Source organism: Papaver somniferum, chromosome 7 (genome assembly GCF_003573695.1).
Source record: "Papaver somniferum cultivar HN1 chromosome 7, ASM357369v1, whole genome shotgun sequence".
Lineage (NCBI taxonomy): Eukaryota > Viridiplantae > Streptophyta > Magnoliopsida > Ranunculales > Papaveraceae > Papaver > Papaver somniferum.
In genome coordinates, this window is record NC_039364.1 from 198,939,000 (window position 1) to 198,952,427 (window position 13,428).

The following is a 13,428-nucleotide window of genomic DNA, read 5'->3' on the forward strand; positions in this document are numbered from 1 at the left end:
CATGAGAAAAAAATGATTTAAGAATGCAACAATTCCTCTTGGTGTTTGCAATTGATTTGGTTTTTTTTTTTTGGAGATTTATCATAATAACCGCACTTTATATATCCCTCTAGGATCGATAGGGAAAAACCTAATCAATTTGCTTATATGATTCTTTTTAAGAAAATAAAGAGATCGTTTTCGTTGTTAAGGAATCCATGGTTTCCCTTAAGAAACGGAAATCAATGGTTTATTAATAGAAAAATAAAACCATAATCAGTAAAGTTTTGTTTAAACCATTACCGTAAAACTACGAGGAAAAAAAAACATTGGCTAAAATTTCTTAGAATGCCAATTTTAACATTTCCTTCTGCAGAATTGATGGAGGAAAACCAATACCGGTTGGTATATGCGGTACACCAAAATTGCATCGACAAAAATAAAAAGAAATGTCGACTTAGTTATCGCATAGCGAAAATCCACTTCGTGATTGATAAATGAATTCTTGTAAAAAATAATTAGAAACAGATTATGAAAATCACATGATCTTCATCGAATAGACGAAGACACCAAACTTAATTGGGCGGAGATTTTTCAACCATGCATGTGATTCATTGGAAACCAAATTGTGATAACTCCAATTTTTGATGATTATAGTTTCATTAAAGGAATAGAAACTAAAAGATGGATTTTATTTTCTTTCTCTACGATGAAAAATAAGAGAAGAAACATTCATCAATTTATTAAAAAAAAAGATTGATCATCCATATCTCCTAAATATAATCCACATCTTTACAAGATTAATAAGTGAGTTTTATCGGATATACCGATAAAAGAAGTAAAAAAAACACTTCTTTAATGGGGACGGTTGAAGCACCCGTTCACAAATAATCCACCACTATCATCGTGTATGCAAGTATGCACGCTCGATATAGTTTTATATTAAAAGCAAAAAATGCTTTACAAGTAAAAATCAAAATAAAAACAAACTTGTTGAGTTATGTCCACAATAAAACAAACAAGTTAGTGACTGTTAATAACGAACTTCGAAAGGAACAAAACAAAAAAGACAAAGACAAACAGGACAATACTGTTCACCATGCCGGATGTTATCTCTGGTCCGTGCGTTCCTTTAAGGTCACTTCCGTTGAGATCCGAGATCACATACAAACTCTTCCGGTATGGTTGGTTTATGTACCACATAAACCTATAATAAAGCCGATAGAAAATTTATTAGAATCCTTTTAATAATTAAAGAAGACGAAAAGAAAAAGATCAAACCAAAAAAAAAAGAGTAATTTTTTATATTTTCATTGATATAGCAAACGTACGTGATAACGTATTGTGATATTAGAAAATACAGAAGGAGGCACAAAATAGAGAGGAAGAAGATGAAAGAAATTTTTATTCATGTGTATAGAATATAAGAGATTAGGCCTCTATTTATATAGATAGAAGAAATCTTAATATTAAATACGGGGGCATAAATAAAGAATGGTTTATAACATTGGGGACATTACTTATTTATTGAGGTTTCAATCTAGTACAAAAAAGCATTAGAATGCCCTTCTTTTGGGTGCAGTCTTGAATCTTGACCAAGGTTTACATTCTTGTATTATGTAATTAATAGTTGCTTAGCATCATCTGTCAAAGTTTGTTTCTACTTGGCGAAAATTTTGATCTTCATGCCTGCACCGCAATGTCCTGGAATGCCACAGATGAAGTAATTATCTCCTTTTCCCAGTGAATACATATCATTTCCTGTCCGCATTGCGTTCATTGATTCCATCTCAGTAGCCTCACAACTACTATATCCAGACTCGCTTACGCGAACAGTGTTGTGCGCCCCTTCCGGGTACTTGAAAACTGCAAATCACCAATCATGCACAAAAAAAAGTTAACCTTTCAAGTATAATTATCGCGGATTGGAAAAATCGTAAGACATTGAAAAGAGACGATAGTTAAGAGTTTATATATAATTGTTCCATTACCAACTACATCTCCTGCAACAAAGGTTCTACTAGAAGCCCAAGTATCATATGAGTAAAATCCCCATGAACCAGAATCACCCACAATGTGGAACTTCTTCGCAGCATCGACAAATGGGATTGATGACAATCCAACAAGGACGAGGCTGATCAGCAAGAACTTGCATGCTGATGGTGTTCTCAAGGCGCCCATAACGGTCTATGTCTATTGTAATTCGTATTTTGGATGGACAGATGCTAAATGTATGTGAGACGTTCATGAAAGAGACTGTATTTATAGGAGATTTTTGACTAGTCCAGGCTAAGTTGACCAATTTCTTTCTCGTTAACTGTTTTCATTAATTAATACTTGATGATTAAACTGATGCAATCGGTAACTCGTACACTGTACTAAGGAACACGTATAAGTTATCGGTATTTGGTATTGTACTCATTCTGAGCCGTGTGCCGTGCGCTTAGTACAGTTGACGGAGTGATGCTATATTATTGTCACGTTATTTCGGGAACCTAAGTACCGTTGAATTACTTTGATTACTTCAATTTCATCTTTTCGCGCCTAGACAAGGCTCAACCGCTCAAGTACCGATAACAATGGTTATAATTCATTAACTCTCAAATCTTCCGTACAATAATTGCTAACACCTAGATGATCTTTCTTTCTTTCTTTTGGTTTCGATGTACTCCCTTGGCCTTAACTACCCTTTTCATTGCAATCTTCTACTGTCCGGTCAAAAACAAGAAGTAGAGCCTTTCACGAGGGACCGAATCAATGAGGAAGAAACTTCAAGATATCAAATCTAATAGTTTTATTAATTTCCTTGGCAGGTGGCCATGTTAGATAAGAGTCATACGGTACCGTGGAATTGATGTTTGCTTGCACTTTAACTATCAGAATAGCCTTCCAACCTACATAATGTCCTTGTGCGAGCGAGATGCTTGTTGCTGCGATTAAAAAGATTGAGAAGATTATGCGAGCGAGATGCTTGTTACTGGAAGGAGGTCCTTTTTCTATCGGTTAATATGTGCGTTGCTCTGTCTCTTCTCAAAATTAAATTTATTTTTCAACTGAATCATACTCGATTGTTTCTTTTCCTGGCCAGATTGGGGGATTCCCATTTTGTTCCCAACCATAATAGTAGGTTAAGGGGTGTCCAATATGTCATGTTATCTAATTACCCTATCCCTAATAATAACCAAAACTACTGCTCTTTTGGTTTTAGATTCAAACCTTATTCTATATTTACTCCTTCATCATCAATCTAATGATCAATTCCTTTTTCGTTTCCTATATTTCATCGTTTTCAAATGTAAAAAAATTCGTCATTTAAATTTTTTTCATTGTAATTCTTTCAAATTCTATCTAATACTTTGTTTTGTTGCCTAAATGGCATATTATTGAAATTGTTGAATTGCAGTTACACGGTCGTCATGGTATCTCTTCGTCGAGCATAACGACTTTTCATATTTGGTTTTAGTCGTCAAGGTTGTAGGATAAATAGAGTGACGACTTTTCAAAAAGTTTTGTTTATGAAAGTACCATTTTACAGGGTAGTTATGGTCTTCATCTCTAAACCTTGATGACTAAAACTCCCAGAAAACAAGTTTTCATGTCTCCAATTTTGTTGTTAATCATCATGGTTTTTTTTAGAAATAAGATGACGACTAATAAACAGTCGTCAATGTGTTGCGTTTTCGACCATGAAGACTACTTTGTAGCCAGCAGGTTGAAAAATAGCTAACATGCCAACTAATCAATCATTTACAACACCTTTCCCGTATGTAAAAAATCATATAGTCGACATTATGATTTATTATTAGCGTGTCGGCTACTAGTGGTCGTTATCTTCCAGTATTATCGACCTTACCGACTTTTCATACTTTCAGTTATGAAAGTGTGAATTTCTTCTGTAATTTTGAGTATGAAATCACTCAGCGCTATCCCCTTTTAAAAAGTGTTTGAGTTATGTGGTTTTATTTCCATTACAAACAAAATTCTCAACAAAAAAAAAAAATCTCAAAAATTTTCCCACATAATCCATGAGTTCAATCTATATAAAACATAATTTCAGAATTTTAATCAACTAACTCGATTAATTAACCTAACAGATTTATTGATGTTAATTAAGCAAGGATAGATTAGACATTTTTGAAAATATGTGGCTAAGGTGGTTTTTGGTTTTACTTCCCAATGACCATATTTTGTCTTATTGGGTATACCTCAATCTAGCCAGGTTTTTTTTATCAAAAAACTTCAAATTACTTTTAAACTATTACAATTTGTGTGTCAAATATCGGTAATAATCTTTTAATTTGATGTAATCACATAAATTCAGAAACTTTGAATTTAAAAAAATTTACCCGCATTCGCTGAAATTTCTTGGTAATTCTTCTGACAATTCTACAATTTTATCATGATTTCCTCTGGTTTCATTATATTTTAGCAATAATTTTCCCTATTTGAGTTCGTCGGCCTCCTATCGTGAACGCGGACATCGATCTAGTACTAGTACTGATATTATATGCCCCAACTAAAAATCGTGCTATTTATAATCCCAACCAATATGGCGGCCTATGTGGATGGAAAAGTCTAAATATTTAATAATTCATGTGCAAATATGACATTTTTTTGCGGAAAACTAATACTAAAATCTCAAATAAAGGTTGAAAAAGCGGGTGTCTAACAACCACACCTAATATTTCGTTTGGCAATCTGGATAAAAAACTCCAATATACTTTCAAGAGAATCAACTAGACAGTTAGACTCAATCTAGAAAAAGTATATCAAAGAGTTTTGTATCTCTCTTTCTCAATTCAATCTGCAATCAGCACATAGGAATTTGCGAGCCCGACTGAATATATGAGAAGTGAAAATGCGGGGGTCTAACAACCACACCCAACAATTCGTTTGGCAATCTGAGAGGACTTACTCCAATATACTTTCTAGAGAATCAACTAGACAGTCAGACTCAATCTAGAGAAAAGTATATCAAAGAGTTTATATCTCTAACTCTTAATTCAATCTTCAATCAACAAATAGAAATTTGTGAGCCCGATTGAATATTAGAGAAGTAACTTGAACGGTACCAAAGACCAATGTTCAAAGATCAATCAATTTCAATAAACAACCAAAGGTTGGATTTCCCAATTGATCGATTCAACGCACAATCTGTGGTATTTCAATTATATAACAAAATATAATGCGGAAAAGAAATGACACAGACACCAGAATTTTGTTAACGAGGAAAACCGCAAATGCAAAAAAAAAACCTGAACCTAGTCCAGTTTGAACACCACACTGTATTAAGCCGCTACAGACACTAGTCTACTACCAATGAACTTCAGACTGGACTGTAGTTGAACCATAATCAATCTCACACTGATTCAAGGTACAGTTGCGCTCCTTACGTCTCTGATCCCAGCAGGATACTACGCACTTGATTCCCTTAGCTGATCTCACCCATAACTAAGAGTTGCTACGACCCAGAGTCGAAGACTTGATAAACAAATCTGTGTCACACAGAAAAGTCTATTGGAATAGATAAATATGTCTCCCACATAAATACCTATGAGTTTTTGTTCCGTCTTTTGATAAATCAAGGTGAACATGAACCAATTGATAAATCAGACTTATATTCCCGAAGAACAACCTAATATTACCAATCATCTCACAATAATCTAAATCGTATGATAGCGAAACTAGATATTGTGGAATCACAAACGATGAGACAGAGATATTTGTGATTACTTTTTATCTTGCCTATCGGAGATTAAATCTCGAGCAAATCTTAGAGAAGATAGTACTCAAACGATAGAATCGGGCAAGGTCAGAACACGCAACTACAAAGAAAATAGTTGGTTTGGCTTCACAATTCCAATGAAGTCTTAAAAGTCGTTAACCTATAGGGTCTCGATAGAAACCTGAGGTTAAGGAAGAATCGACTCTAGTTGATGCGATTAGTAACACACATGAGGTCTGGGGATTAGGTTTCCCAGTTGCTAGAGTTCTCCTTTATATAGTTTTCAAATCATGGTTTTCAATCCAAGTTACCTTGGTAACAAAGCATTCAATATTCACCGTTAGATGAAAAACCTGATTCAACCAAGCTAATATCTTTCAACCGTTAGATCGAACTTAGCTTGTTACACACAAATGAAATGTACCTTCATTTAGGTTTATGTAATCGTACCCAAAAGTGTACACCATGTTGACTCAATAGTAGTTAACCGAAGTTAGCCATATGATTACTCTCATATCAACCTTATTCATCTTAACCATAATTAGTTCAAATGACTCAAATGAAACTAGTTAAAGATCCGTTCAATTGTTATATTCTCATAGAAGTATACAAGAATACAATTGAAGCAAAATCGGTTTGATTCGCTCGAATCAATTCATGAACATTATAGCCACGGTTTGCAAAGATTGCATTCCTTATTTTATAAATGTTTAAGTTCATGTACACAACCGATTTTAGAAAGTAACCCACTCAAGTACGCAAACGGGTATGCACTTAAGTATCCGGACCGAGTTTGGTTACGCCAGTACGCGTACGGGTGCGCATACCAATTCACACTTCCAAACTCCAGCAAAAATTCACGGATGTGAGACTTCCGCCAGTATGCGTACGGGTACGCATACTTGCCCAGACATCCAACAACCGCCAGTGCGCGTACGGGTACGCATAGTTCAGGTTCCCGGTTTTGGACTTATACACAAATGTGAGAACACACTATGTTTATATCCAAACATGGTTACTTGATTCTAAACTCTTTATTTCAATCATTGAAACTTTCTTAGAGGATGACAATAGCCGTTTTCACACACTATTAGCATCAAAGCAATTTTCAAGAAATTGAAATAATCATAATGAAACATTCCAAGTCTACACCAAATGATTGTATCACACAAACCATGTAAGATGTTTACTCGACAATTTTCACATGATCATATTCTGACTTTCGTCAAGAATATAAGATGAACTTGGTCGAAGCGAAAGCTTGCCAACACATACTTCGAGAAATATGTAAGCGAGTTAAACTCATCTCGAAATCTCAAATGTGTATAATAGATAACTATATCGTAATACGACTTGTGTCTTAGTATAAGAGATAGAGTAGAAATAGACTTTCCAAGTGATAGATGAGTTTCAGTCTCCACATACCTTTTGTTGATGAAGTTTCACAAGTTCCCCTTAGTAGTTCTTCGTCTTCAAATGATGAACACCGTGAAGTCTAAGGCTCAACTACACAATCTATGTCATAGTCCGAGACATCTATAAATAGGCTAGAAATCAAGACTTATAGTTTTGATCATTAACATTGACAAACATGCTTGAGATAGCAGCGCATGCGAGTTCGACCGAGCAGTGCTCTAACAATCTCCCCCTTTGTCAATTTTAATGAAAAAACTATCAATACATATGGATTACAAAATAAATAAAAACTTTGTAGCTTCTCATCCAAATGCTTGATCTCCTTGGAATCTTCAAATAGGCTCGAAATCTTTGTCACTTCCAAGTACTCCATGATTCTAAACGTGTTCAACTCAGCATTATAGTTGTTGAAGATCCGTAGCGATAACAATGAGAAAACAAGTGCTCCCAATCATTGTTATACATCGTCATAATATTATTACACAGCATCAAAGTTCAATTGTATCAAAACTTTGACAAAAATACTATGGTGATATGTATCACTCCCCCTTAGTCAATACTTCATCTCGACATGAAAACCTCTCCCCCTTACATAATGCTCCGTAAACCATATGTATTTGTAGTATGAAACTACACATTAATTCTCCCCCTTTTTGTCAATATAAATTGGCAAAGGTACGAAAACTTGTGAATCCTCATGAAATTTTCATAGAGATACTTCATGACCAAAAAAGAATAACATACCAACTAACTTAGATACAATCATAAAGCCGAAGCTAAATGCATTCATCAAGGAGTTTATAAAGATACAAGATAACCCCTATAATATTCCACAGCTACACTCCCCACAAAGATTTGGCAATAAAGCACAAGTTCAAAAAGAACTCTCCCCCATAAAATGTCATTCCCGAAATAACAACAAAGGATACCTTGCTTTTACAAGAAAAGAAAGATTTCTTTGGATATAACCAAATCACATGAAAACATGAATTTGTATCCAAAAATCTCAATTGAATCAACCACAAAAAAATGATCAATTCAATTGGACATTCTCGACATAAGAGAACTTACATAGCAACACAGTATATACACAAGATGTGGATCGGAGATAGACCAATACTGCGGAATAAACAAGGATTCCATTCTATTTTTCATCACTATTTGCACAATGACATATAATAGACTTAATCCTTGTAAACAAAAGTGCATCCTTTCTTCCATAAATATTTGCATAATGACATAAAAGGCTTAACTTTTGTTTGTCAAAAGTTCATTCTATCTTTTATCAACACTTTCTTGAAGATGTATGGGACAGTCAAGGTTCACGGACGTAAACAACATATCCGATAACAAATTGCAATATATAAAAATTATAAAGATTAAAATTGCAATAATCATCTTCCATAAAATTAGAATTTAAATAAATAAATCTAAAAACAGTGAAGATGAAAACGTTGGAAATAACTATGTGTACTCACAATAATGGCTATTCCAAACCCTAGTAATCCTTCTAAAAACACAAGAAATAAATTCTCATAAGAAGTTTCCTAGACAAAATCAAAAAAAACAAACTCTAAAAACCAATCATGATCACAAGCACTAGTCAGAGTTCAGGTACGAAAGCTTCACTGGTTCCAAGACCTTCAGGCTTGTGACAGACAGAGTTAACAACATCTTCAGACACGGTATTGAGTTGACACGATCCTTAAGTCGTGTCTTCATTAGAGAAAGTTCGGTGTTGACTTTTATCAACTCAATTCTTAACCCTTCTAGCTCTTTTAGAGTGTTAACAAGCAACCGCTTTGCATCGTTAAACTGACCGATAAAGTTTTGAACAACTTCATAGAAATCTCTTCATTATCCTCAATATCTGAAAAGCTATCAGGAGATTGAGGAAATATGTCATCAACTTCCACTAGAGTTCCTTTCTCCTCCTCTTTGAGTTTGAGACCAAAACCCTTATCAAGAAAACCTCTTGGAAAATTACAAGTTCCCGATGAAGATGCCATTCTTGACGAAAAAACAGCCTGGAGTATGCGTAATTTTCAAAAACAAGGTTTGGTATTTAAATGGTCTCACAGGAACTCAGAAGATAGGGTTTCCAAACTCGGTCTGTGACATGTAATAGGATACCCGTACGAACACAAAATTAGCCCATTATTCAAATTACTCAATTAAGAAGGAAGTTTAACGATAATATTTGGCTATGTGAGAAATTTCACAGATTTTAGCTCAATAAATTTTGCATTCTCATAGGAGATAAATTTAGAGCATAAGAGCAGCAATTTTGACACAACAAAATTTCAAGAAGAACTTGAGAAAACACGAAATTGTCAAAGAAAAGACACGAATACTTATGCAAAGATGTTTTTGAATGATCATCCATCTAGGAACGATAAGAAAATAGCGTAGAGAATCAGAAAAACATCTTGCCATCAAATATAATTGAATACTTCTCACTCTACCAGGATTTTTCTTGAGAGTGAGGTTTCAACCTTGTGATTAATTAGCACAAGTATGAGCTTTGAGCTCATTAAATGAATGTTGTTTACGGTTGAACCTCTTTCTCCTGATCTTTGAAGGAAAACCGTTATCATGCGAAAAGTTATCATAAAATTTGCAATCATCAAAATACGATGCATAGTTTTTATTCTCACCTGAAGGAATTTTCCCAGGGGGAATTGACAACATGTTGATGATTTCTTTATATCCTTCAATTACCATTTCTAGGTTGTATTCCATACCTCCATTTTTGCTTCCTTCTTCTGGTACCTTTCTCACATAATAAACAACATTATCTCCCTTTTTGGAAGAAGAAAAACCATGAGTTCTTCTTGACCGAAAAGTGTTGGGGAGTCTGTTAAGGTCTTGAACATTTGAAGAACACCTTGAACTAACTTTCTTGGTAGGATACACAGGGTGAGTACTAAAACCAATTGGTTTATACATATGAATGTCAGTTGCACCTTTTAGAATTAGATCTAAGGTGTATTGAAGATGAATAATACAATTATCATTCAACCTGGATTTCTTCTTTTGTTCAATATGACCTTTTGAATTACAAAAGACACATACTTTCTGATCACCTGAGTGATTAGACAGAACAAACTCAACACCATCGTTGGGAGACTTCCTTCCGTGTGATGTGGATATTCCTTGATTAGAGGAGGACAATAGCACATCATTTTCAACAGAAAAGGATTTTGGTTTTGCTTCTGAAACTGAATTTTTTGCAGTCAAATTTGAAGCAATAGGTACGGTGGACTCTTTGAAACAATCTTGTAAGGAGAGTTTACTTAAGAGATGTTCTATCTCCAAAGCATCCTTTTTGAGTTTTTTCTCAAGTAGAGTTCGTGAAGAACAAACTGAGACATTTTCCTCATGATGGACCTTTAGACGAGAGTCACGCTCATTTACCATACCAACAAGGACATTGACTTTGTGTTTCAATCGTTTGACATCATCAGCCTGGATTCTGACGAGTTTTAGAATCACTGCACTCTCTTTGGCCGCATTCCTTTCGACTTCAGAGTCAGACTCATCAGTAAGGTAGTCAAGGTAACACTTGTGAATGTATGTCATTTTCTTGGAACACAAGGTTCTTCTATATTCGAGATTGACAAATCTTTCTCTTTAATAGACTTCATAGAAACAGAACTTTTATTTCTGGCGATGCGTTTATCAGAGACAATATCGTTCATCCTCAGATCGCTACAAACACAGACTTATAAGGTCTTAAACGTGTTTGCCTGCTCTGATACCAATTGAAAATACGGGGTCTAACAACCACTCCCAACAATTCTTTTGGAAATCTGAGAGGACTTACTCCAATATACTATCTAGAGAATCAGCTAGACAGTCAGACTCAATCTAGAGAAAAGTATATCAAAGAGTTTATATCTCTAAATTTTAATTCAATCTGCAATCAGCAAATAGAAATCTGCGAGCCCGATTGAATATTAGAGAAGTAACCTGTGATATTTCAATTATATAACAAAATATAATGCGGAAAAGAAATAACACAGACACCAGAATTTTGTTAACGAGGAAAACCGCAAATGCAGAAAAACCCCGGGACCTAGTCCAGTTTGAACACCACACTGTATTAAGCCGCTACAGACACTAGCATACTACCAATGAACTTCGGACTGGACTGTAGCTGAATCCTAATCAATCTCACACTGATGTAAGGTACAGTTGCGCTCCTTACGTCTCTGATCCCAGCAGGATACTACGCACTTGATTCCCTTAGCTGATCCCACCCAAAACTAAGAGTTGCTACGACCCAAAGTCGAAGACTTGATAAAAAAATCTGTCTCACACAGAAAAGTCTATTGGAATAGATAAATCTGTCTCCCACAGAAATACCTATGAGTTTTTGTTCCATCTTTTGATAAATCAATGTGAACATGAACCAATTGATAAACCAGACCTATATTCCCGAAGAACAGTCTAGTATTATCGATCACCTCACAATAATCTAAATCGTATGATGGCGAAACTAGATATTGTGATATCACAAACGATGAGACGAAGATGTTTGTGTTTACTTTTTATCTTGCCTAAGGGAGATTAAATCTCGAGCAAATCTTAGAAAAGATAGTACTTAAACGATAGAATCGGGCAAGATCAGAACACACAACTACAAAGAAAATAGTTGGGTCTGGCTTCACAATCCCAATGAAGTCTTTGAAGTCGTTAACCTACAGGGTCTCGATAGAAACCTAAGGTTAAAGGAGAATCGCCTCTAGTTGATACAACTAATAACACACAGGAGGTGTGGGGATTAAGTTTCCCAGTTGCTAGAGTTCTCCTTTATATACTTTTCAAATCAGGGTTTGCAATCCAAGTTGCCTTGGTAACAAAGCATTCAATATTCACCGTTAGATGAAAAACCTGATTCAACCAAGCCAATATCTTTCAACCGTTAGATCGAACTTAGCTTGTTACACACAAATGAAATGTACCCTCATTTAGGTTTATGTAACCGTACCCAAACGTGTACACCATGTTGGCTCAATAATAGTTAAACGAAGTCAGCCATATGATTACTCTCATATCAACCTTATTCATCTTAACCATAACTAGTTCAAATGACTGAAGTGAAACTAGTTAAAGAGCCGTTCAATTTCTATATTCTCATAGAAGTATACAAGAATACAATTGAAGCAAAATCGGTTTGATTCACTCGAATCAATTCATGAACATTATAGACACGGTTTGCAAAGATTGCATTCCTTATTTTATAAATGTGTAAGTTCATGTACACAACCGATTTTATAAAGTAACCCACTCAAATACGCAAACGGGTATGCACTTAAGTATCCGGACCGAGTTTGGTTACGCCAGTACGCGTACGGGTGCGCATACCAATTCACACTTCCAACCTCCACCAGAAATTCACGGAAGTGAGACTTCCTCAAGTATGCTTACGTGTACGCATACTTACCCAGACATCCAACAACAGCCAGTACGCGTACGGGTACGCATACTTCACGTTCTCGGTTTTGGACTTATACACAAATGTGAGAACATACTATGTTTATATTCAAACATGGTTACTTGATTCTAAAATCTTTATTTCAATTATTGAAACTTTCTTAGAGAATGACAATAGCCGTTTTAACACACTATTAGCATCAAAGCAATTTTCAAGATATTTAAATAATCATAACGGAGCATTCCAAGTTTACACCAAATGATTGTATCACACAAACCATGTAAGATGTTTACTCGACAATTTTCACATGATCATATTCTGACTTTCGTCAAGAATATAAGATGAACTTGGTCGAAGCGAAAGCTTGCCAACACATACTTCGAGAAATATGTAAGGGAGTTAAACTCAACTAGAAATCTCAAATGTGTATAATAGAAAACTATATCGTAATACGACTTATGTCTCAATATAGGAGATAGAGTAGAAATAGACTTTCCAAGTGATAGATGAGTTTCAGTCTCCACATACCTTTTGTTGATGATGTTCCGCAAGCTCCCCTTAGTAGTTCTTCGTCTTCAAATGATGAACGCCGTGAATTCTAAGTCTCAACTACACAACCTATGTCCTAGTCCGAGGCATCTATAAATAGGCTAGAAATCAAGACTTATAGTTTTGATCACTAACATTGACAAACATGCTTGAGATAGCAACGCATGCGAGTTCGAACGAGCAGTGCTCTAACAAGAAATAACTTGAACGGTACCAAAGACCAACGTTTAAGGATCAATCAATTTCATTTAACAACCAATGGTTGGATTTCCCAATTAATCGATTCAACACACCACCGGTGATATTTCAATTCTATAAC

At 35.1% G+C, this 13,428-nt stretch overlaps 1 protein-coding gene across 1 annotated transcript; it reads right to left on the reverse strand.

Annotated features, from left to right (window-relative positions):
• Window positions 1-1,639: 1,639 nt before the first annotated feature.
• Window positions 1,640-2,160, reverse strand: LOC113295789 (basic blue protein-like). Its single transcript, XM_026544111.1, has 2 exons — window positions 1,971-2,160; window positions 1,640-1,845 (listed from the first exon to the last, which is right to left on the reverse strand). Exons 1-2 carry the CDS (start codon window positions 2,158-2,160, stop codon window positions 1,640-1,642), a joined length of 396 nt encoding a protein of 131 aa, XP_026399896.1.
• Window positions 2,161-13,428: the final 11,268 nt, after the last annotated feature.

Bases quoted from the DNA above. Each gene is read 5' to 3' on its own strand.
- LOC113295789 (XM_026544111.1), bottom strand. From the start codon at position 2,160: ATGGGCGCCTTGAGAACACCATCAGCATGCAAGTTCTTGCTGATCAGC. The intron at 1,846-1,970 runs GTAATGGAACAA...GGTGATTTGCAG, and splicing joins TGTTGCAGGAGATGTAGTTG to TTTTCAAGTACCCGGAAGGG.